The 26,271-nt window shown below is 39.6% G+C and overlaps 1 protein-coding gene and 1 long non-coding RNA gene across 2 annotated transcripts in view; both read left to right on the top strand.

Moving 5' to 3' along the window:
• Window positions 1–16,498, top strand: part of rtn4rl1a (reticulon 4 receptor-like 1a) — a 104,122-nt gene extending 87,624 nt beyond the window's left edge. The window contains exons 2-3 of the mRNA XM_025910892.1: window positions 13,041–13,495; window positions 15,375–16,498. Of these exons, the coding sequence (XP_025766677.1) occupies window positions 13,041–13,495; window positions 15,375–16,274 (1,355 nt within the window). The 3' untranslated portion in view covers window positions 16,275–16,498. The remainder of the gene's footprint in view (window positions 1–13,040; window positions 13,496–15,374) is intronic.
• Window positions 16,499–20,986: 4,488 nt separating this feature from the next.
• Window positions 20,987–25,907, top strand: LOC109203847 (uncharacterized). The gene is made up of 3 exons (XR_002063505.2): window positions 20,987–24,988; window positions 25,104–25,156; window positions 25,541–25,907. It is a non-coding gene; the product is annotated as an uncharacterized LOC109203847 (long non-coding RNA).
• The last annotated feature ends 364 nt before the right edge of the window (window positions 25,908–26,271 follow it).

The raw sequence follows: 26,271 nt of genomic DNA, 5'->3' as shown, positions 1-26,271 counted from the left end.
CCTTGTTTGCCCTGCCTTAGTGCCCTTATGTTTTAGTATTTGTTTTGCTCTCTGCTTTTCTTGTGCTATTTTCCTGTTCAAATCCAGCCATTGCTGCCTAATTGGAGTTGATTTTGCTTGTCTGCATGTGAACGTGTTTCACCTGTGCACTGCGCACATGTGTTTTATTGTGACTAAATGATTTTTTCGCAGTGACTATACAAGTGTGTTGTGTATAATTGATTGGTAAGTGTTTATCTGTCTCATCACGCAGAAGGTCATTGAATCGGGTGGCAATTCAGGAAGTCACAGTTGTGCTCTGTGCTGAGCAGACAGACATTTACACTCCTACCTATATAATGGTTTACACTTCGAAGTAGATCCCTGTCATCCCCATCATCCTTTTTTTAGCTACAGTCTCACTTGCTATGCTCTCTTTCCCTCCCACACCACCACGCTGTGCCTCTCTCCTCCTGCCTCTGCTTTCATGTTATAAGAGCTCCACATTCCCTTTGAGCATGACATTGCCCATTCCTCCCCTCTCCGGATCCCTTCCTCTCCTTTTCCCTCCCGCTCTTACATTCCACATTCTCTTACCTTCTCCTTGTGTTTGCCAGAATGAGTGGCAGGTGTCTCTTCCAGATGCCAAGTTGTTGTTGGGAGGCAGTTTTGACGACGACCTGACAAGCAGCATGTGCGCTTGCAGTTTTTTTCCCTCCTTCTTCTTCTTTCTCTGTGTGTTGTACGCATATTATTGCTGGTATGAAGGAATGAGAATGAGAGAGAGGAGGAAGACAGCTCTTGTAATTGAACCCTGGCTGTGCTTGATGAAGCTTTCAGCAAATATCTAACCAGGGAAGCTAAGATGAGAATTTAGACAAACAACCAGCGGGAAATGGATGCAGACACAGAGAGTGAAAAGAATGAGAGAGAAAGAGATTTGATTAAAAAGGCATCACTTGCCGAACCAGACAATTACTGGTGTAAAGTGAACACCACGTTGTGTACGCTACACCAGAGGACAAAAGGACATCGTCACCTGTGTGTTAATGAGCCAGTCAAGCTGGAATTTGAACAGCAAACCACTGGAGACAAAACTTTACCACTTCAGAAAGGCACGAATTACAGTATGAAATGACCAAAAGTGTGTTGACACCCAACTCCAAAAAATGATCTTGACCAATAGGGGGTGAAAATCAAGCCAAAGCACAGCTTTCTAAAACTGCAGGACAATGGCATTATCAAAAATAATAAAATAAAAAGAACAACAGGGCTAAAGCTACCGGATGGGACAGGGAGGAGAAAACAAAAATCAAAAATGTAGCTCCCTAAATGGTCCATCCCCAAAATATTTTTTGTTGTTGTTGTTGTCTTGGTAGGTAATTTTCCTCTTTTGACAGGCAGACTGGTCTATAGGCCTGTATATAGGATTGGGGCTTTAGCATTAATTTTCACTAGCTTCCAGCAGCCACCCACAATCAATGGGTGAATGCTCATTTTTTCCTCACAGCCAGTGGTTGCCAGATGGTTGCAGATCAGTCTCTAGGCCTTTGTGACCAGGGCTTTACTTAGTAGTCACTTGACCCTGCATTGTCACCATGATTGTCCCCAGAGATGGGCAGTAACGCGTTACTGTAATCCGATTAGTTTTTTCAAGTAATGAGTAATGTAAGGGATTACCATTGCAAAAACGGTAATTAGATTACCGTTACTTTCCCGTAGGAACGCTGCGTTACTGCGTTACTAAAACCGTGAGTTTTTTGCGAGAATGTCTCATGATAGTGACGTAAGCGAGTGCGACGTTCGTGACAACAGCTGTGTGCAGATCAACAATGGATAATATATCAAGTACGGGAGAGAGTATGAGCCTGCAGCGTTTAAAGCGTGGAAGTACTGACCTTATTTTGAGTTTGATTCCATAAAAAGTGACAAAAACATTAGTGTCCGTTGTGCGTGGGAAGAAAACTTCTTTTTACAGCGAAAAAACCCCCTAAACTTCCAAGCAAGCGGCGAGTGCGCTACGACTGTAATGGGAAATTCACAGAGAAACTCGCGGAGTCTTCAACTGACCGCTGCGGCACACCTGCACCAGGGTAAACCTCCGCCTACCCCGGTCCTGCTTTACAGGTGAAAATAGAGCAACTAGTCTTTGACTTTATTTATTTTCTGCTGTGTTTTACTTGCATCTATTTGAAAGAGTGAGTGTAAACACAAAAAAATATTTTAGTGCTGGAATGTGCAGAAAATAGGTTTAAATGTTAAACAGAGAATGTTGCATATAATTTAATTTTTGCTTGATGCATAAAGTTAAAAGATTAAAACTAATAAAACAAGTTTTAAAAAGAGATGTTTCCATTTGATTACATTTTGTATGATGAATTATGCAGAAAAAGTAGAATTGGGCTGAAAGATCTATCGCTTTATTACCTATTCAGGTTGTAAATTGTGTTTTTAAAAAGTAACTAAGTAACTAAGTAATTAATTACTTTTGAAAATAAGTAATCAGTAAAGTAACGGGATTACTTTTTGGGGGAAGTAATCAGTAATTAGTTACTGATTACTTTTTTCAAGTAACTTGACCAACACTGATTGTCACACATCCACAGCATTGGACGGTTTAACATCACATGATTAGTGGTCACCTGTCTGCAAATTCTCAGTAACTGATTAAAGCAGCCACTGACTCCTGCCTGACTTTGTTTCTCATACATACTGTTTAAACACAGGCTTAGTCATTGGAAGCTCTCACATACTGCACTGTCCTGGAAAAGAGAAACGTGGAGAACACTTTATCATAAGCTGTCTTTTGTGGATCCCATTGTGAAAACTACAAATAATAAGTCTGAAATCTAAGTCTGTGGTTTGGTCCCTCTATAAGACATCCCTGGACTCCAATTATAACGGAGTCCCTACTGTGCAGAGTTCAGCTGGGCTAAGTGTTTACCCACTGCTGGCTAACTATCAGTGTTGAAGCCGGCAGAATAGTGAGCAAACAAATTACAATAGTCAGAGAATAGTTATGTCGGGGGCTTTACAAATACAAAAAAGAAAAGTAATACATTTTGGTTAAAACAAATAAACTGGAATGCTAAATATGCAGACTTTGAACTTTCAACTTGATGATATGACACACAAATAGGGATGGGTACTGATAAGATTGTCACGATTCCGATTCCATTTTCAATTCTGTTTAACGATTCAATTCTTTATCGATTCTCTTATCAATTCTTATTTTTAAAAAAAGAGAACACTAAGGTTGATTGGCTTAGAACTTTGTTTTATATCTTCTCTTTGAACAAGATAGAAATTTAGGAGTAACATGGCCTTACGAACCCAACAGTGAGATCTTAAGAGATCCACAGCCTACGGCTCTTCAATGGGGTGTCACGGGGTCCCCAGGAAAAAAAATTGTAAATGTAAAATAATAAAATAAATATTCTTCTGTAGCAATAACAAACTATAACATAAATTATTCTGTAGCAATTACACAAGAATATCCAGCAATGTCCCTGCCTTCAATTAAACACATTCACTTGCCGAAAATTGGGGGCATCTGCTGTGGCAAATGGGTGCAAGCCTTTGACCACAAACTTAGTCACTGCTCGGTGACATTCATCTATCCTGGCCTGAAAGGAGATGCTGACGCTAGACTGCAGCAAGAACTGCCAGCCAGACTCTGTCTGTCTCTCTCATCATGGTCACCTAAATGCAGCGCACAGTAACAGCAGGTTTTGTAATAACGCAGATCGCGCTAACATAATATGCACTGTTAGCTGATTATTTACCTGCCGCATTAACAGGAGATGATGTGCAAACGTTACCGCTGCTGCTGGGTTGAGATTCACGAGTCCGGAGCGGAATTAAAAACACGACATTCATTTAAGGTTATCGCGTGTTTTGTGAGCAAATGCTTTTGCATATTCGTAGTGTTTCCTCCTTTAAATGAAATATCTACTTTGCAAGTATTGCAAGTTGCCCCGTTGTCATCCGTTCTCGTAAAGTATAACCAAACTTTTGAGCGTTTGAGCCGCTTAGGCGCCCTGCCTGGTAAATGACGCTCCGCAACATGATGACGTCTTTCGGGGCGACTGGAATCGATAAGGGAATCGTTTGCAAAAATGGCAAACAATTCCAAGGAATTGAAACAGTGGGAATCGGTTCTCAACAAGAACCGGGTTTTGATACCCATCCCTACACACAAAGAGATTAAAAATTAGTTTTTTATCCATTTGGTGTAGAGATATGTAAACCTGAACACGTCTTTCCATCCCAACCTCAACACCATCCAGCACCTTCTGGATGAAATGGGAACATGACAGGGACCCAGATCTGATCACCCAACAACAGCATCCATCCTCACTAATACAAATCCCTGCAGCCAGGCTCAAAATTCTTATCAAAGGCTTTCTCAGAAGAGTGGAGGCTGTTATGGCAGCAGATTATTTTTAAGTATCATGGGGCATTTTAAGCCTTTATTACAGACAGTGGACAGACGACAGGCAGAAAGGTCTTCGGATGGACACAGCAGAACCTGTGGTTCATTGTAAGTGGTGAGCTGAACAGCTACTCATCACTCAAGTTAATTTGTACATGTGATGTCCTGGTGTCAAAGCTACTGTAATTTGTGCATCTAATGACTGTGTCATTTTACTGCCTTACTTGCAAGATAATTCCTGAAACATGTGCTGTTGTCCAACTACTGCTCTATATAGCTCTAAAAATGTCTTAAGGCAGCAGGTATCAAATCAAATAAGCTTTAAAATATTTAATCAAGAAAGATTCGAGCCAGGTATGAATCACTTTAATGAAAGTACCCATAATTCATTTTCTTATTTAACTGCAGCACACGGGGGAAATGCATCATAAACAGTTACCGGTGAAAAAGACTTTTGGTTTTTTTTACTTTGAAGCTCAATACTGGGAGTTTTTAGGGGTTTCAGATTTGGTCCAATTCCAGCTTGATACCTCGGCTACTTGCTGATTTGCAATCATGTTTATGTATTTCAGCACTACTGTGAAGCTAAAGGCAGTGGTGAGTCCAAAGAACTGCTGACTTCAAATTACGATGTTTCGAAACACGCTTGGAAACAAGGTCCTGTTGTTGATGCAGGATTGGAGATTTTCCCTCAAAGGTGCCGAGAACAGTAGCGTACATTTTGAGAAATGTCAACAGCTTATGCATCATTAAAAATGCCTATGTGGCTCAATCCTTGACTCACAGGCCCTTTTTTCTCTGTTTCTACCTTACTCTTAAAAGCTGTCTAACATCATAAGTGAACAGAGAAAATTTCGTGTTTTACAAGGCAAATGATGAATAAATAAAGCGTCTGGATGGATGGATGCTGGTGGGAGTTATACTGCCCCCGGTGTCAAAGCCATATGGCAGTCAGCAATCTTTTTATCTGATATCATCAGCTTCATCTCTCAATCTGTAAACTTTGAACACCCACAGTTAATCTGCAAGCAAAGATGAACATAAATCAGCAGACATTTCCCTCAAATGGGAAACACATGCACACACACACTATATTGAACAATGAAAAGCAGAAAGATGGAGGATATAATTGGAAAGACTGAAGGGGGTAAAGGGTAAAGAGAAGGGTGTCAGATATAAAGAAATGATGAAAATACCAAAAGGAAAAAAGAAATGAAAGACTGCAGGGGTAAACAAAAGGCAACGAGGGAGGAAAAGCAATTGGAAATGCAAACTTAAACGCTAACAGCATTATCACAAGTGTGTGTCAAGGAGTCTTGAACCAAAGACAATTTGGATGAAAAAGTACACATAGTGGGACCAGTGGGAACACGCTACTGGTGAGTTTACCATTGCAAATTTAAAGTATACTAACAGCTAAGAAATCATAAATGTGATTTGGGATGAAACTGAGGTTGGAGACGTTCCCAGTAGAATGTTGAGTGTACTTTACCAAGCTATGAAGACCTTAAGATATGCAATGAGGAGCTGAATGTCACTGCCACATCAGCTTTAACAACAAATTCATCAGCTGAAAGCATCTCGAGGCAAAAGATTAAGATGAGCTTCTATTCAAGCAAAGACAATAGAGTTCAGTCAAGTCCCGTCAAGCGATGCTGTTCAGTAAGAACCACAAAGACACAAAGACGCAAACGGAGAAAGACGTACATGCACAGTATTTATTTCCCATGCTCATGCACACAAAGTAACAAACAGCAGCTTCATCCCTAATTAACAGACACAGCAGGTGGGGCAGAGCAGCACCTGAAGATAAGCTGGGGAGGAAGGCAAGTGTAAATGTTCGGTAGAAAGAAGGCAGAAAAGCATGAAGAAAATGGGCAACACAGATGGACCGATAAAGCAAAGGAGTAGAGAAAAGTTAAGATAAAATCATTTCTATACCCCGCAACACTGAATATCCACTATATGTGTTACCGTTTATAGCAATAACGCATGACCAGTCAAGCCTATACACAGACTGGGGGGAAGAAAATGTGTGGAACAGATAAAAAAAAGAAAAGGAAAGAGGACAGGGGAAAACGAGACAGACAAGGACAACTAGGGAAGCTGAGGGCTGCACATGTGAAGGGAACTCTAACATTAATATTTAATGTAAAATTGATCAGTTTTTATATTTATTATTCAACCCTAAAGTGGGTCTGTCAGTGCAATATATATATTCAAATTTAGATACTTTAGTACAGCCCACAAACCAAACTATGATCTTATTTGTTGGTGCTGCAAAAAGCACCGCAACACAGTAACAAACAGCAACTGCTAGTTTACGATGGCTTACTTATTTGCTGTATAACAACACATTTTAAAATGAGTTGCTTCTTTTACTGCGTTACTATTATACCTTACCTCAGTGGCAAAAAACCCCTTTCATATCTGCTTCATCTCACTTTAGCACATTTCCACTGCCAGTGTTTTGCAGTCATTGGCAGTTGCACATATTTGATCTGAAAAAATACCATGTAAGTTGGATATTGATTAAATTTGGGAACAATGCTATATGGCTATATAGTGATCACAGAAGAAAAGAAGTTTTGCTTGTGCTGTAATTCATTAGTTGTATAGATACTTGACTGACAGTGACTGACAAGAAAAACTGCTAGTAAGTTAGTTATGATTCTCAATATGAACATTTATGAAACATAAACATAAAACTGTTAAATGACATTGAGTTCTACCTGATGTTGCACGAGACCAGAGACCATCTCAAACTGAAACAAATTGAAAAATTTCCCTTTTATTCTGCAGTGAGAAAATCCAAACTCTTACATTGCACTGAATGGCTGTGCTGCGCTTTAAGGCAACTTGTGTCGGGGCCACCGCTGTGATAAAGATCTCTACTGCTGTTTTGTTGCTCTTTGTCAGATTCTCTTTCTCCGTGTGTCTTCCTCTGCTCTGCGCTCCCCTCTCATGTGTTGAATGTGGTCAGTCACGATGCAGAGCAGCAAAACAGCAATAAAAATTCTCACACTGAGCTGGAATAAAATAAACAATAAAATAACATAAATATACATAAAATAACATGAATGAAATACTCTAAAAATGTTTTCTTTTCATTCTTACTTTCCTTCCCTCTTGGAGAGAGCCAACAGTCACATGCACGAACCAGCACATACAGGTGGATACTACTACTACTTCGGTAGTGAATTTATACTACCATCGTAAACATGACTTGTTGACTCGTAAACATGTTTAACTTTTCAAACCACGCATCGTAATTTTTTTCCAATTCTTAATAAATTATGTATTTTTATCTCCAGATGAATAGTAAAAACATGGACAAATCCACAAATAATTAAGTACTTGTTGCTTAACCATCCATATTTATTAATATTCATTATATCATACAATATTAAAGTACACAGTATTGATTTGTTGTTGGTATGAGAGAAGACAGAAGATGGGCTGCTGTGATAACGGAGGCTGTGTGCCGATTTCTTTTTTGACAAAAAGGTCAGACTTGTCCAAGAGAGCAGACAGCGCTCTCAATACATCCTTCAAAAAGAAATGTCACATACTTCTGCAAGAAAAAGTTTGCGAAGCCTTGGAGTTTCAAGTTTTTATAAAAGTGAACTAATGTGGTCTGATCCTTATCTAAAAAACAAGCTGATTAAACTTAAAGGAAACAAGCTGCTGTGCTTTCCATGCCTTTTTTTGTGAACACACTAAGCAATCAATCACAGTTAAGGCAGGAAATAAATAAATGAACCACTGTGTTCCTGGGGAGATGAGATTGGATGTGTGGGTTGTAGAGGTTTCCTTCCCTATAAATAAAGGCATAAAAAGTCTAGACCGACATAGTCTGCACTTTCCCACTGGTTGGTGGGAAACGCAACTTTTTACTTAGTGTGTGAATAAAGACATTAAAAGTGTGCGTGTCTGCATACAATTGGTTTAGCCAGATTGTGTGAAATATCTGATCACTTTTATAAGTAATCAATCCAGAAATCCAGGATTTTGTCATGTGCAATCTCAAATATGCTTAACATAAAAGATTAAAACACAAAAACCTAGTCTATTATACCTAGGCAATAAAAACAGGGTAACACTTTTTAACATGGACCCACGAATAAAGAGCAAGTACCCTGTACTTACCTGCATTTTGCAGGCAACAAGTCAGATTTTTGCAAGAAACAATGAAATAATTACACTGTTAGACCACAAGTACCCTGTAATTACGTGTAATTTCATGTAACAAGTACACTACAAGTACCCTGTACTTGGATGCAATTCGCGGGCAACAAGTCAGGTTTTTGCAGGAAACAATGAAACAAGTACACTGTAAGTATCCTGTACTTTCTGGGGTGCGTGTAGTGTTATGGAGTGACTAAGGTGCAAGTACCTTGTACTTAAGTGCAATTTACAGGAAAGTACATGGTACATAAGATGTAAGATGGGGAAATATTGTTTGGTTTTCTGGAAATTTACCATGAAATAACCCCTTAAAATTACTTAATTAATTTTATGTTAATATTTTATTGTTTCCTGTACAAAATAGGATTGGGCGATTGGACGAATATATCGACTATCCCCTATCGTCGATCATTTTTACAAGGCCGATTTATTTATTTATTTGCTCATGAGTAAGTTTGCTTATAATGATGGAGCTAATAGAAGCAGTAATTAGAAAAGCAGTCATTAGAAAAAAAGAAATTTTTACATATCACCCAACCCTAGTACAAAACTCTAACAGTGAAATTATTTTATTGTTTCCTGCAAAAACCTGACTAGTTGCCTGCAGAATGCATGTAAGTACAGGGTGCTTGCGCCTCATTCGCAGGTCATGTTATAAAGTGTTACCAAAAACAGATCAAAAAAACTTCACAAATAGATAAAATACAGCCATAAAATAACCACATTAGCCATCTGTTACCATTAACATACTGTAGCATTGCGGTTGGACTATAGAGTTGTGGCAGAATGGAAGCCAGACACTAGTCCATGCCTGTGCAAAAAAGCAAGCAAGCAATATCTGAACTGAGCAGAGAGTCCAGTGTGGAGAATTTATCCGAGCAAATAACGAGTGAAACCCGGAGCAGAGCAGCAGAATGATATGAGTTTCAGACCATAAGACAAGAGTTGAAGAAGTAAAGAGCTGCAGACTGAGCTGGAAAGGTATGAATGGTGAATGACAGAGAGAGGCTGCAAGATACTGAAATTATCTAACTAATTCGTAAAATTAATAAAACCTCTAAACCAGGGGTCCCCAATCCCAGTCCACGAGGGCCGGTGTCCCTGCAGGTTTTAGATGTGTCCTTGATCCATCACAGCTGATTTAAATGGATAAATTACCTTCTCAACATGTCTTGAAGTTCTCCAGAGGCCTGGTAATGAACTAATCATGTGATTCAGGTGTGTTGACCCAGGGTGAGATCTAAAACCTGCAGGGACACCGGCCCTCGTGGACTGGGATTGGGGACCCCTGCTCTAAACGTAATCCTAAATACTTTTAACTATAATGTATATTAATGAAAATGAGTTTAAAATCAACAGGGTAACTGTTAAAAGGGATATCTTCCTTTCCACTGTCGCCAAAGCTTTTGCTCAAAGGGATTCATGTGATTTTTGGGGTTTTCTCTGTTTTCTTTGTTTTCTTATAGGGTCTTTACCTTAAAACATAAAGGGCTTTGAGGCAACTACTGTTTGCATCTGACGACCTCAGAGCATTCACTGGGTTATAGACAGTGAGTAAGTCAGAGATGTAATTAGGAAGTAAAAACCACTGAGAGCTTTATGAACTATTACAAGGATTTTAGATATACTGACAAACACACATTATGTTACAGCGGGACAGAATGCTGCAGTCCCGCTTAGAGTAATACAGAATCGTGCAGTGCGTGGATAAAACTCTGCTGTCCTCTGCTTACATTTTAGAACATGTTGTTCTTTACAGAGCAGCGGTGTCCTGGTCAGGATGACATCTGTCCATCACATCTGTCCATAACACTCACACATGCCAGTTAACAGCTATGAGATCACTGAATACTGAACCTGAAACTTTTTTCAAAATAAGACAGTAAAAATTGGCACGAATCAATGTGTGACACTCTAGATGACTTTTACTTTGAAAACACAGGAATTCTAATTTCCCTGTCATTGGGTTGTATTTAGGGGGTTTAGGTGGAAGCATGACTTGTGAGAAATGATAATTGTGTGGTTTAAATATAGGATATATTCAGTCATTTTAAAACAGGTATATAAAGAAAGCTGTACAAAGAAAATCTCAGGGGTGGCTGTAGCTTCAGAGGTCATGTACTCGGAAGGTTGGTTATTCATTCCCTGGTTGCTCCAAACCGCATCCCAAATATTCATGAGCAAGATACTAACCCGAAATTTGCTTTTGATGCATCCATTGGAGAGTGAATGTGTGTGACTGGTAGAAAGCACTTAAGCATAGAAAAAATGGGATAAGTGAATGGGTGAATGTGGCATACTGCATAAATTGCTTTGAGTGCTCAGGTAGAGTAAAAAAGTGCTTTATAAGAACCAGAATAGGACCTCATTAATCTCTAAACCCTGGTTATGGGCCTGCTAACACAAAAATATGTTTCTATTTTGGCGTGATTGTCTTTGTGTTATTTTCTTTCTATTCCATTCTTAATTTGCTCCCCCTCTATATTGTTAAATATTGTTCATTGGATTTTTATTGTTTTATTGTCACATATACAAAAAGTTAACAAGATGCATGAGACAAGGAAACACAAACAGGCCTAAATTTGGAAAAAGAAGAGATGAGGCAGAAACACAGGAAAGATGATTATTACAACTTGTACAACTAATACTAGAAATAATATACAAGTTATGAACCGAAATGCAATAAATCACAAAACAAAGAGAGCACAGTATTGCAAACCATCAGTTAGAAAGACATGAAGTAAAAACGGATTTCAAAAACTCAGAACCACAAGAAATTAAACTCACTATAGCAGGTATACCATCACCTCGACGCTGATGTGTTGTCTTTGTGTCGCATACAAATGACGTCACCGAACTTTTGGCCACGTTGTTATAACGACCACATGCAAATTAGGTGATACTCAATTATAATGGGAAAAAAACAAAACCAAGTAGATTCTGGTTGACTGATGGCTGCTCCTCCTTGAGCCCTTTCCTGTCTGAGGTTTCTTGTTTACTTCCCATTGTCACCACATGCTTGCTATTAAGGGGTCATGTGACTGTTGGAGTTTCTTTGTAATATTATAGGAGCCTTTCATTTAACTATTTATTCTATTGGTTTAATTTCAATACCCCTCTTGGCTCTCCCTTCTAATGATACAATCTGAGACTTAAGCTGGTGCAAAAACACACACACATTTCATTTCAAATAAAAGGAATCTTACTTGCTTGTGTCATCTTTGTCTGTATTGTATATGACTTGTCTAAATCAAATTTAAATGAATAATAATTATAATATTTTAGGGTCTTCAATCTAAAGTCCCTTAAACAGACTGTGGTTCTAAAGTTATGCTATATAAATAAAATTGAAATTGAAAGACAGACATATACACCGACACACCAAAGGTTACAGACAGGTCAGCACCTGATTTTCATGTTGTATCATTCTCTTCATTTAGCAGTTATTCCCAAGATTAGCTACTTTAGATTTACAGTCTGCACCCTCATCTCTTTCTGCTTGACTTCATTTTTGTCTCCCCAGCCCTACAAACACATCAAACACTAGAATGATCCAGAGCAGGGAAAAAAGTCAAATAAATGTGAGTGAGATGAAGGGAATCTGAAAACAAAAAGTAATATCCACTTCACAGCCACACTGCAGATGATTCCCCTATTCATCCTCCACCTCCTCCCTCTCCCAATATCCTCCTTTCTTGGTTTCCTTTATTGTGGGAACGTATTACAGGTGTGGTGTGTGTTCACTTGTAAGCAGCAGAAACATCGATTTTCTGTCGCCTTTAGAGGATAACCAAAGGATATAACACTGCATGATGGGATGCTGTGTGTGTATGTGGCATATTGTCAAGATTAGTGGAATGAAGAGAAAAATATAAATGTATGTACCTCACTGACAGCAATACTAGCGCACGATAAAAAACACCACGCACTCTCCCCTCCTAACAACATGCTTGCACACCTGAGCAGTATTTTTCTATGTTTTGCACATTGTATACAGAGCCTTTCTGAGGCTTCGGTAGAAGATGAGATCCCATGACTTTAAATTTGGGGGTTTGAGCTAGTTTATTGTGAAGGTAGCAGTGGGTGTAGAAAAGGTTTGAGAGCAAACACTTTGCAAATAGTCGAAAAATATGTAGGAAGAATGAGCTCACACAACCATACACAAGTATGTGTGTGTGTGTGTGTGTGTGTGTGTGTGTGTGTGTGTGTGTGTGTGTGTGTGTGTGTGTGCGAGAGAGAGATTCATGTCAGCGTAATTCGTCTGCACTGAACCATGCCTATTGTTGTCCTTGTAAACTGAGAGCAATGAGTGTTTCATTCAAGATGCGTCTGATAACAGAATCTCTGCCGTATGAATTAAATTAATATGGCTTGTCTCTCTCTCTCTCTTTCCATCTCTTTTTTTCATCCCCATCCTCCCCTCCTCCTCCCCTCTCAGGTTACGGTGGGGTGGAGCTACTGTTGGTGTTGTGGGGCCTGGATCTGTCTTCACCCTGCCCTCGCCACTGTATCTGCTACACTTCACCTAGCACCGTCTCCTGCCAGGCCCACAACTTCCATGCTGTGCCTGAGGGCATCCCCGCTCAGAGCGAGCGCGTTTTCTTGCAAAACAACAAGATCCAGCGGCTACTTCGAGGGCATTTCTCGCCCACTACCACTATGCTGTGGCTTTACTCCAACAACATCTCCTATATACAACCATCCACCTTCCATGGCTTTGACCGCCTAGAGGAGCTTGATCTTGGGGACAACCGGCATCTGAAGGCCATTGCCTCGGACACCTTCCTGGGCCTTGGTCGGCTACATGCCCTTCATCTATACCACTGTGGCCTGATCACCCTCCCTCCTGGGATCTTTTCAGGCTTACATAATCTCCAGTATCTCTATCTACAGGTACACGGATAACAGCTGCCTTTTATCTCTATTGTGTACTCCATCTGCCACCACAATCGCATTATGGTGTAATCTGTCAATCAAGTTGGTTCAGCACTTACGCCCCATGAATTGGTCCCTGATCAAATAACTGAGTGTAATGAAAATACCACGAGCTTTCCCAAAACAACAATACACCTATAGTACAACTTCTGTGGCTAACCCCTGCAAGAGAACTATGTAATCCGAATCCATGCCTGAATATATGATTTCATTAATTACGTAGTAGGTTTATGAAGAGAGAAGGACGATCTATTTATATCACGATGGAAAAATTGTTGGCAGTGAATGATAGTGGAGCATTTACTGCAAAGTATCTTTGAGCAAGATGCTAAACCCTCAGTGGCAGAGTGTGAGTGTGTGAACAGTAAAGGTTAAAAGTGGTTTGGAATAGAAAAAGAGGACTTCGGTGTCGTCTGGATGAGTGAATGCAGCTTGTAGTAAGAAAGTTCTTTGAGTGCTTGAATTGAGTACAAAAGCGCTATGTAAGTGCCAGCCCATTTATCAAATATCTTTGGGTCTGTTAAGTGCAAATGTCAAATGTCTAGTAGTTTTGACTTGCTTGCTAGTTGTTGTCAGTGAGCTATAGCAGTCTAACAGGTTTAGACATGAAAGACTGGTTTTTACCTATTTGTGTTCAAATAAAGAGTCTGTTTAGATTTTTACACTGCTCTGGAGAAAACTTATATACCATATTGGGCCAAATAAAAGTGGAATTCATAACATTATATGAAGGGGTTAGAAAATTCTGTTTTCAAATCATATTTTCTAAAGGACAGTTTATCGGCACTAAAAGTGTTCCTACAACACGCTTTACTTTCACAAAGGGAATAAATTCATGATAAAAGCCTCATCAGATCATGAGCTGCATTCTCAGTGTCGACAGAGAGAAAATCATTGTTACTATGGGCAATTTTTTTAAAGCTGAAATTACACAGCTGACTGTGTGTGTGAGTGTTTTTCTCCTTAATGGATATGTTTTATTTGATTTATGTTTTTGTTATATTGAGAGTTAACAGCTCATAGCCTTTTTTCTTACTTTCTTACAGTACTTACTGTTTGTAGCTTTTAAGTGCTGTAATTGTTGCAATTTGAATTACGGGTATTTATTCAGTTATTATTTTAATAAATGAAAAAAAGTTTTTCTTTTCTTTTTTCACTGAACTGAAAATTTACAGAAAAATGAGTGAGTTCAAAATTGTCCAAAGGTTCATTATGAGTACATTTTTTTTTTAAATTGTTTCAACCCTACTTAGTAACTGAGGCAACAGCTACAGATTGACAATTTTGGAAGCATTTTTACATCAAGTGTTTGCTTGTTTTTTTCAAAGAAACCCCAAAGGGAAAAAAATAGAGAGAAATCAGTTGGTAGAATGAGAGTAGATTACCCCTTATTATTTATTTGATATAGTAATCTCCAAACTCAGTCAAAAACTCAAAACATAGTTTTTAATTCAAAGGGTCCATTATTGAGCCCCTTAACCCATTTTATTTAGCCAGTGGAAATTGGACATCCAGCCAACTACCCAGTTCAGTTACTTTATGCATGTGTTCTCTATAACACACACACACACACACACACACCACACACACACACACACACACACACACACACACACACACACACACACACACACACACACACCAAAAACACATGTATAGTTTATTTAAGGATTAAAATTAACATATTATCTGTATCTTGTATGATTCTAAAACAAACCAGAAAAATGCAAATGCAATGGATTACTAATACTCAAGTAATAAAAACTATGCTTGATGTCTTGCAACCCATTTTAAGCTTCTCTTTTTATCTTTCCTTTTTATTCCTACATCCTGGCAGGATAACCAGTTAGAATTCCTAGAGGATGATTTGTTCATCGACCTCCTGAACCTCAGTCATCTCTTCCTACACGGCAATCGTCTATGGAGTCTTCGCCAGAACACTTTTCGAGGTCTAGGAGTCTTAGACCGGCTCCTTCTCCACCAGAATCGGATCCAGTGGGTTGATCGTCAGGCCTTCCATGACCTTCGACGTCTCACTACTTTGTACCTGTTTAATAACTCCCTCACTGAGCTGTCTGGTGCCACCCTGACTCTTCTGCCGTCCCTGGAGTACCTGCGACTTAACGACAACCCCTGGGAGTGTGACTGCAAGGCCCTATCACTTTGGGATTGGCTGCGGAGGTTCAGAGGCTCCACCTCCTCTCTGATGTGTGTTTCGCCGCCTGAGCTGACGGGGAGGGACCTGAAAACGCTCAAGAAAGAGGAGCTGCCCAGTTGCATATCAGGCGAGAGTCATGCGCATGGCGCCCCAGGTAGAGAGATTGAGCACGGGGAGTCTTTAAACCACCTGAATCGTCACAGAAACCATCACAACCACCATCAGCGGCCATACTTGCCCCATGGGGACCAGTACAGCTTGCCTTCACCCTCTCCCCTACCACGGCCACCTAAAGGAGGCCGCCGAAACTGTACTCGCCGTGGCCGCAAGGCAAAAGGGGGGCTCAATGAGGTGCAGGTACTTCAGGAGGGGGGTGAAAAAGACTACACTCCAGATGGTGATAAATATGACCTGTCTGCCACAACAAGGAGGAAGAACAAGTGCATCCCCAGAACTTCTGTTGGCCCACCAATTGGGGTCCAGAGAGCTAATAACAAAGCAGGGTCACATCATGCAGGTTATGTTTCGTGTTTGTCATCAGCTCTGCTGCTGTCACTCTACTTTGTGATCCTACGTTGAGACAGGAAACAGACACTGTTGTGCTGGTGATGCAACCTTATGATTCATTCTCCTAAACCACCTTGTTCTGGCTCTTTAAATGAGGCATGTGCACATAAATGTGTGTGTAAATGACTGTGTACAAAGGACATCACTGAAAATCCCTGTGGTATTAATGCAGGGGTCATTCTGAGTCATAATCAATACATGTTAGTCAGGGAAAACTATTTTGCCCATTTGCTTTGATGATGTCACCAAGGGAAACAACAGGAAAACTTTTGCGTCTCTGGCATCAACTGCTTCACTCAATTTATGTACAGCCACATAAAATAGCAAGCCAATAATTCAGCAACAGGAAAAACACACAGCAAGTATCAAAACAGTTCATGGCTCGGTCTCTGTGTTTAGCCCCCGTGACACAATAGCACTCTCAACCGCAACCTCCATCTGTCAGTCAAGCCGAGAGGAAGACATACTCATTTGTAGCTGTCACCGTACTCACTCAGCAACACCTTAAGATCGAGAAACAAAATACCGCTGACCCAAGTGGCAGGAAAATGACTCATTGTGAAACGTTTTAGCAGTAATAGCTATAACCATTATATACCTGCAAATAAAGTGGTTTTCTTTCACGTATCAGCACAAGTTTAATGTGAATCTGTATGCTTAACTTTTAACTTTTTAGTCTAAATTCTGAAAGTACCACAGAAATTGTCACTCAACTATTCGCCATTCAGTTCTTCAAACTGTTGAAAACTATAATTTGTCTGCGCCCTCACATCGAAACTTCAAAAAGCCATTCAGAACTAACCAATCGTTCGAGGAGCCAGCTGGTCACAGTCAGTGTAAATGAATGGGAACGAGTGACTGAAAAAAATTACGATTTTTTGTATTAATGTTTGTATGTATATGTGTGTGTATGTGTGTGTGTGTGTCCTCTAGAAAAATAAAAATTAAAAAACGCTAAAGCCATGCGGGTAGAATGAAGTTAGAAAGCAAGAGTGCCTATCGAGAGCCAATTTCCAATACGGACAAAACTTTGGAATTTCATTCAGCCTTTGACCTCTGTGGCTACAAAACAGAGGCTCAGCTCATGCAGGTCAAGGAAAAGCTGAGGCCTGAGCCAGACTCACAATTCCAAGAAACAGATATGCACTTTCCTCTTTCATACCATAGAGGCTATAAATACATCTTCTAAAGAGAGATGATCCAATCCAAATATTCTTCGGAAGCTTTGAATGATGATGATGATGATGAAAGATGATGATCACCACAAGTCACAACATCTTCTGCAAAGATCCAATCGTTCATCAAAAGGAGAGCAGAGAAGTAGCTCAAAATCTGTGATGATCACCGGACGACTGACAAACTCCTGGTTTTCTTTCTTTGTTTAGTGTGCTCCGAAACAGAAGGACTCATTGATGTGCAAGCCCTGACTGGAGACTTGGATTTTAATGCTGCTACGTTTGAGGAGAGAGAATCCCATTGGCCTTTTGTTGGCTCGGGACTCCTCTTCAAGAAATTTAAAAAAGCACAGAAAGGACTGTGTGACATGGCGCCCTTTGAGAGGTTCAAGCACACACCCTCTAACCCTCCCAAAATAGCCCAATCTATCACCTTCACAGCCTTCCTGTCCCACTATAAACTCCCAAGCCCCGTGAGTCCAGGGTTTTCGAATCACAAACAGAGCACCACAGATAATGCCGAGACTTTGACTCAGTCACTCAGCCAAAGTGCTCAATGACAAAACCTGTACAGATACTCATGGGCCATCCGGGTACCTTGGCAAGCCAGTAATGCTAAAGATCTCTTTGTTTCTTTTACAATTACTAAGTTATGAATCTTATTTTGAAAAAGAAAAATACCCTTTTATGCAAAAGATGAACTATAAGCTTAAAAAAAACAAGCTAAATAATTGACATGCTAACAAAAAGCACAAAAAATAATGAGTTTAGTTTTGCTGGCATCCTAAAAATACTTGTTTTTGATGGGAATTCATGAGCAGGGCCCGCATTTGTACCCTGCTTGGGTGTGTTTCCCACTGAGCCCCGCCTTTTCATGTCTCTCTATCTAGATGTCGGGAAGCCTGTCACTTGAGTCATTCTCCTGACATGTAGGATTTAGAAATCCCTACTGGTGAACTTGTTTGTGCTGCTGTTAACCCAGAGGTGATGTAAATTGTGTCTGTTTATTCCTGTGAGGATGACTTTTATATATATATTTTAAAAAAAAGAGAAAAAAAGTGGATAAACTGATTCTCTGATGTGTCTCAGTAGTTCCCTTAAAAAAGAGAGACTAAAAACAGGGAGCTTGAGGCTGGAACTTTTATTAATTTTTTTAAATATGATTTTTATCATTATATCATTTTCCCTTTCAGTCTTTTTTTCTTTCCTGTTTTGTTTTCGCTGACTCACTGAAGAAAAACGGTACACTGCACTGCTCCACCCCCCAACCCCTCCCCTTACCGCTCCTCCTGCTTTCCTATTCATCCCTCTTTTCTCCCTCCCCTCCCCTTCTCCTCACCCCTCCAACACTTGCATCCTTTCTCTCTCCTTGTCTGTCTGTCTATTCTCTTTTCCTTCTCCTCCTTCTCTGCTCCTTTCCTTGCCACTCCCAACACACACACACACACACACACACACACACACACACACACACAGCTCTATCTCTAAACTCTTTTCCTTTACTCTCTTCCTTTGTGCAACCCAAATGTTTTGTATGTGGTTATCAAACAATGCCAGACTCAAAAGCTGTTTATAAATAACATTAAACAGAAAGTGTCCTCAAATGGCTGAGGTGGTCTTGTGTTTGTTTGCCTCCCTTTTGTCAGCGCATATGCGCATCTGTCTGTGTGTGGCTAATAGACATACCTCTAAAATGAGCCCTGGGGCTGAATGATAAGCGAGTGAAAGGAGAGGAAAATGGTTAAAAAGTTGTTTTTTTAAAAAAAGCTAATGAATAAGTATGCACATCATCTACTGCTCGGAGAGAAACACTCACATTTAGCCAGGATATATTTTGGCCTCCTTCGTGTCCTAGTTTCACTCACTACGCTGCAGCCTCATATTAAATATGTATCAGAGTGAGTGTAAGCACATGCGCGCGCACAAACTGTCAAATACACTCACCTGTCGAGCTCTATTAGCTGCGAGGGTGCCAGTGAGGTGTCTTGCGTCGGGTCAAGGCGAGGTCAGCTAGAGCGTTGGCATGTGCTGTGCCTGCTTTGATTGTGTTCATGCTCATACGTGTGTCCGCATGTGAATTGTTGTATTGATGCGGGTGTGTGCGTTTGTGCACTAAATATGCATGCTCACCGCTGTACCTTGTATGCACACTGGCTCAGCAGATCTAGCCTGACAGCCGGCTAGGGCAGAGAGAGGTGTGCCTCTGAGAGACAATATCACTGCTCTGTTTGTAAAACAAAGCTGACAATTGGGAGAGAGAGAGAGTGAATTAGACACGAGGATTTAACGGCAGAAGGGTGGATGTATCTTTGAAAGAAATCCATGAAGTAGTTATCAGCGCCAGACAGACCAGTGGCCAGGGGATAGGAAGTCAGCATAACACAGGTGGCTCCAGCATCAGCGGCTGCTGGTCTACAGTCGGTCGCTGCGTGCGTCCCAAATGAAGCCTAAGTTGCAGCTTACATGTGTTCATTCATGTAGAGGCACTACGCAAACCACTAGAAGCCAGCATTTAAATTAAGCAGAAAGGTTCTGCATCAGTGAGTTCGGGGAGATTTATGAAATATGAATCTGTTTCTAAAATTGAAGTCACATGGTTCAAAGGGTATTAATTATGAAGGTAGTTAAAGTAAAAGGTTTATGAGCACAATAAAGAATGGCCAGTGAAACCGCAGGAGGCGAGATGTAAGGACGGAAGACGGGAAGGAAAGAAGACTGAATATTAATTTCAGATGATGAAAAAAGATATTAGACTAAGATAAGATGAGAAAATATAAAGTGCGTTTTTTCTAATGATGTAAATTTTAAAAAGTTACCCCATCACAACTCACACCCGATTACATCAAAGCCTATTGAATTAAGAAATCCCTCAATTCATCGTGCAAACGATCTAAAATAACTCAAGAACAGCTGAGAAACAGCATCATTAGTCTGGAAAGGGTTACAAAGCCATTTCTAAGGCCTTGAGTGAACCCAGCCCGGTGAACCACAGTGAGAGTAATTATCCACAAATGGAGAAAACTTGGGACAGTGGTGAACCTTCCCAGGAGAGGCCGGTCGACCAAAACTATTCCAAAAGAGCATCAGTTGAGGTCAGAGTTCATGATTCAACAGTAAGAGAATGGGCAGAAATGAGCAAAAATGGCATCCATGGGAGAGGGGCATTTTCACATTAGCCAAAATATTTCTTGATGATTGGCACTCCGGTTATTCAGCAAAAGAATGATGGGAAACACCAGCAAGTCTACCTCTGAATACCTCAAAAAAGAAATTCACCTGAGATGTTTTGGCTTGACCTTAAACAGGCCATTCATACGTGAAAATCCTCCACTGTGGCTGAATTAAAACAATTCTGCAAGAAGAGTGAGCCAAAATTTTCCACAGTGATGTGAAAGACTCCTCGCCAGTCAATGCAAATGCTTGTATTGTAGTTCTTACTGCCAAAGGTGGTCCAACCATTTATTAGATTCAGGGAGCAAATCACTTTTTTTCACAGGTCCAGGCAGGTTCGCATAACGTTTTTTTCTCAGTTGAATGACTGAAATAATTGAATGAATTTAAAACTGCATTTTGTATTTATTCAGGTTATCTTTGACTAATATTAAAATTTGTTTGATGATCTGAAATATGTCAATGTGACATATATGCAAAATAATTTCTCAGCACTATATAACAGACAAGAACATGATGAATTAATAAAAATGACAAAGTTGGCAAATGTTAGAGTTAGGAAGTTCAGAACAAACAGGAAAATTTGGGCAGAAATGAGAGATTTTAATATGTACATATGGAAAAATAAAACAAGAAAGGTAACAGTGAGGAAGAGAAGCGTGATAAATAATAGGAAGGAAAGTGTAGGAAGAGTTTGGAGAAGAGAGAGAAGAAAAAAGCAATCAACAGACATAACAGATGCCGTTAAAGTCAATCAGAGGAATGGAAGGAGGAAATTAAAGAAGAGAAGGATGCATGGGGGAAAAAGAGAAAACATTCAGAGACAGATGTATGCAAGCTTCATGATCAAACAGTAGAACAGCTCATCCACTAGTTCAGTCCCTAAGCTGCAGATCTAAAATAGCCGCATGTGAATATTTATATATATGCCTATGTTCCTTTCCATCGGCAAAGAGGCCAGGCAAAATTGATTTCTCTGTGTGAATCCCCGAAGAGTTGAGACTCAGCAAAAGAAAAGCAGCAAAGAGCAAGGGAGAGTAAAAAGAAAGAAATAAAGCGATTTTAGAAAGAACAGAGGCGGGTTTTTGTGAAATGAGTGGAAAATGAAGAAATGAGAGACACCTTCGGCTAAACGCAAGTGTACGACTGCACCACACTGATGCATATGTTTGTCTCGCATACAATCTATACCAGGAAGACTGCAAGAATATAATTCACACTATCTTACTTGATTTTCATTCCCATCACCATCCAAGTGCATTGCATCTCTCGCGCACCAGCTCACATGCCTTACAGTTGCTGGCTGTAAGCACCATTTAACACCAGCCATCTTTCCATGGCCACAACCATCAGGCTACATTACTCTCATTATCGGCAAATATATGGTTCTAATTAGAGAGAAGGTCAAATTATGGAACCATAACTGAGCTAGTGGAAGACATGCAGCTATGAAACTGTGAGCCTGTACATTTCTAGATGTGAAACTTTTTCAAAAGTTTCGAGTTTGAAGTTAAAACTTGCATTGCACTTACTTGCTGATGACCAGTGTAATCCTGCTGTACTGGGTTGCTTCTTTATGAAGTGCGTCTACATATTATTGCCACTTGACAAGCCTTAATGTCATAAAAAGGCAATAAAAGTTCATATGCATATGAAAAATCAGCAAGACTCACACACAGTTTGAGGCGTTTTCAACCTTTTAGCAGCAGAGACTTACACAAGGAAACGTGAGAAATGACATTTGAAAATGCAGCTGAAGTTTTCATTACCTCTTGTGAATGCGTTATAAATCAAACATATGTCAGAGTGATTTCCTAAATTTTAGAGTCTTGCTGCAGCTTTATTAAATGTTTCATCATCCTGGATTTATGTTATAAATAAGTAAAATCTCTATCTGTGCCATAACGTGGCAGCATATGCACTCGCAGAAACAATATTAGTGCTATCTACATTTTTAATGCACTGTTCTTTTTTTTTTAGTAAGCAATCTGGAAACTGAGGTCGAAATTAATTGAAACACATCCGAAAGGAAGTGACAGTAGTCAGGGGTTTTTGTCACAATGCTAGTTCCCATCTGAGAAATTAATTTCACTGACAAAGCATGGCTGCACAAGAGTATAGCTTAGAAACTATTTGTGGGCATAAATAATAAATGCTGTGGAGAGCAAAACAAACCAAGAGTTGGGCAAAATGTCTTTTGGATACCTTAACTAGAGCCTGGAGCTACAGCCCTGTGAGACCCACTTCAGCACATTGTATGTATGTAGGTATCCTAACATGCTGTCACTTAAAGTTCTCCACAATTGTATCTCAGTGTGCAACAGTGTGGAAGAATATCCGAGAACTTGTATTGTGTTACATAATAATAATACACGTTTTATCATATATTCTTAGCATTTGAGCACTTTTTAAGCGAAGCTTATGCATGTTTGTTTAGGAGCGTCTATATTCACTCATCTGCCTGCATTCCTGGGTGTTTTGGCCTGCTGGGCTATTCCTTACATCACTTCTGCTTTTCTGCTGGTCAAACTTAGATCTGTCATCATCACTCTGGCCCAATCAGCAATCTTACCCGCCTTCAGCCTCTGTCTCACCTGCTTTAAATCTCACTGCTCTTCTGTCATTCTGCCTTTCAGACCGTCATTTGTGTGAAACACCTCCACCTCATCTCCACTTCAACCTGGCTAGATAGAGATCTTTGTCCAAGTCTCCACTTCCTTCTGTTCCACCACTATTTTTCCTACATTATAGGCTCCAATCAGAGTCTAATCATAAAAATAGTTTATTATTCAAACTCAATTTCAAGAAATAATGCTTAGTTCTTTTCAATGATCTCTCATTATTAAAAGGTTATTTTTGTTAAGGACTGGCTGTGTTGTGTTGGCAGACAAAGAATAAACTTCAACGCAGCTTTATTGCTGAACTCTCACTGAATACAAAACAAAACAGGTCATGACCTAATATTTCACAACAAGAATCTTCCAGGAAAAAAAAAACACACTATGAGGAAGGCAGAACGAAGACAGAGATGAAAGGGAGACAGACAATAAATACAAACACATGATAATGAGCGGATTTGAAACAGGTGGGAATGCAGCCATGAAGCACAAGAGACTAAAGACTACCAAAGTAAAACAGGAAGTGAGATAAGACAGACTAACAGCATGCAAATTTTCACATAAGTAAAAACTAGAAGAAAAGGCAGAACAGGAACACAAGAGGAGATCAACCTCAGGATGTCAGAGGCAAAGAAAAAACAATGAACAAGAAATAGAAGAGAGTTAAAACTAACCAATACACACAACAGAACTATAACACAAAAATAACCAAAGATTCAAAATCAGAAAAACTCCAAAGATCCCAAAACTCAAAACAGCCATGAAAGCTTTAATGCTTTGATTGTAGTGAGTTTACATGCTGAAGTTTATTTTCTTTAGTCCAAACTGATGTTGACTGATGAAACTTCATTTATGTTTTTTAGGTTTCTGACCATAAATGATTATCTGATTATGAACTGAACCATCCGTTCTTGTGGAAATGAAAGAGTTAACAAGTTATTACATCTTGAATCATGAATGTCTTTTGCAAAACCATATCCAAGCTAAAAAAAAAAAAAAAAAAAAAAGCTATCAAGGCGCTCAATCCAAAAATCCAACCATTAGCTTCATAATGAAACAGTCAGAAATTTCAGGAGACATCTGGACACCATGACTGTGCAAATATTCCAAATTATATCCACTAATTATTTAAATATTTCAGTGTGGACCAAAGCAGTTGGCTGAGTGACAAAGTGACAGACTGACACTGCCATCCTCCAGCAGTGCCACTACTCTAAGTAAACATGTGGCTGAATGTCAGTCTTTTTCAATGTCCTAATGTCAAACTCCTGGGTTGTTTGGATCATTAAATGCTAGTTTGTCAGGTGCTCTCTATTTGATTCTGTTTGCTTATAGTGTACACTTTTTCATCCTCATCTATATTCTTTAGCATTTTGAACCTTTTGCTATTAGTTACAGTTTTGTTTGTATTAAAGCTAAAATGTTCCCTCAGGATCTTCTGTGTTAAGTTTATTCCTGTGTCTGTGCTTCCCCGTTTAGTTATTAACTGTGGTTTCCTGTTTTGTTTTGGTAGTTATTTGTCTCCTGTGTTTTGTGTTTAATTTTACTTCCCCTCCCAGCTCATTGTCTTTGATTACATTACCTGCATCTCATTACTCTCCTGTGTCCAATTCCCTGATTACCCTTTGGTGTATAAATAGTGCTGTCTTCCCCTCAGTCTTAATTTCTGTCTGTTACCCTTACTTATGTGTTCCCTGCCTGGATTCTGTTTAGTGCTGTCATTTGGGGTTTTGTGTTGGCTTTTCCACTGGTTGAATTAAAGGTGCATTTTCAGTTCGTCCAGTTTGTCTCAACATCCTGCATTTGGATCCCTCAGTCGGCAATTTATGGCACTTATATTGTTTGGGTAAATATTTGTGTTCAACATATGTAAACAGGGTCAGCCAGAGCATAAGGACTGGATGGGAACCAACTTCAATGCAACGGAGAGGTGGGTGTCCACGAAACAGAAATTATTACACAGTGGGAAACCGGGCAATTTAGATGTAAAATGTAGAGACACTCATAATTAACAGATTTATGCAGTTGGCATATTTACAGGCTACACAACAAATTCCAGGATGAACAAAATGTACATTAAACCATGTTAAGAACCAGTGTGTATAAGTGTGCACATACTGCATACTGAGAAATGTGGACACATTTACAAAAGTGTACGTAATACATCGCTAAGATAACATAGTACGCAATGCAGGAGAAATGTTTTTATCAAGGTGCACAAGCTGTTTAGTGCACCCACAATGCATTAGGACAGCTAGAGTCGGCCACTGTGACTGCATAATCTTCTCAAAGTTTTTGTTTTTACAATTTTTAGATCACATCGTTCTTAAAAGACAGCTGTGCAGGTTTAATGGCCTGTTTTTAGTTCCACAGACATGTGATTGGTACTTCTGTCCATCCTCTCCAGAATCACTGGGTTGGCTCAGTGTTCTTCACTTCCTAACCTCTATTGCTCCAGATGTTGCATGGCTATTAAAGACGTTTAGTTATTGCAAATGTGGGAAATTGACTCTTTATTTCTGTCCCATTTTTTGCACTGATCATCACCTGCACACATGCATATATTAATCTGCTTAGCACTTTTAATTCTTATTTTTATGTTTAAGTGTTGTCTTACAGTATGTTTTGCACTAAGTACCGCAGCAATTTCCTAATGTTGTAAACCTGCTCAACATTTGGCAATAAAACCCTTTCTGATTCTGATTCTAATCTATACGGCTCGATTTTACTTATAGTTGTAAATGTATGTCAGGGCCCTTAGCCCCGAGCTGCGCTCATCTCCTACCCATGGAAAGTACTTTTCAATGTGAAGCCATGTCACTTTCTTAGTTTTTCCTGGAAGTTAGGGAAAATTCTTTGACTCTACTTTTTCCAACAAAAAAAAAAGTTAGGAACATCACCAAGACCTCCGTTACTAATGTGGTCCTATGTATTATTTCTGAGGGCTCTGCTGTACTGGGTGGTTTGAAACCACTTCTGGTGGAGACAGCATGTCACTTTTAGTCCTCTACCTGTCATCTAGATGCTGTCCCAAATTAATTCCTA

This window comes from Oreochromis niloticus, linkage group LG10 (assembly GCF_001858045.2).
Source record: "Oreochromis niloticus isolate F11D_XX linkage group LG10, O_niloticus_UMD_NMBU, whole genome shotgun sequence".
In the NCBI taxonomy this organism is placed as follows: Eukaryota; Metazoa; Chordata; class Actinopteri; order Cichliformes; family Cichlidae; genus Oreochromis; species Oreochromis niloticus.
Note: the sequence above shows the minus strand (reverse complement) of the source record. Positions and strands in the feature narration are given on the sequence as shown.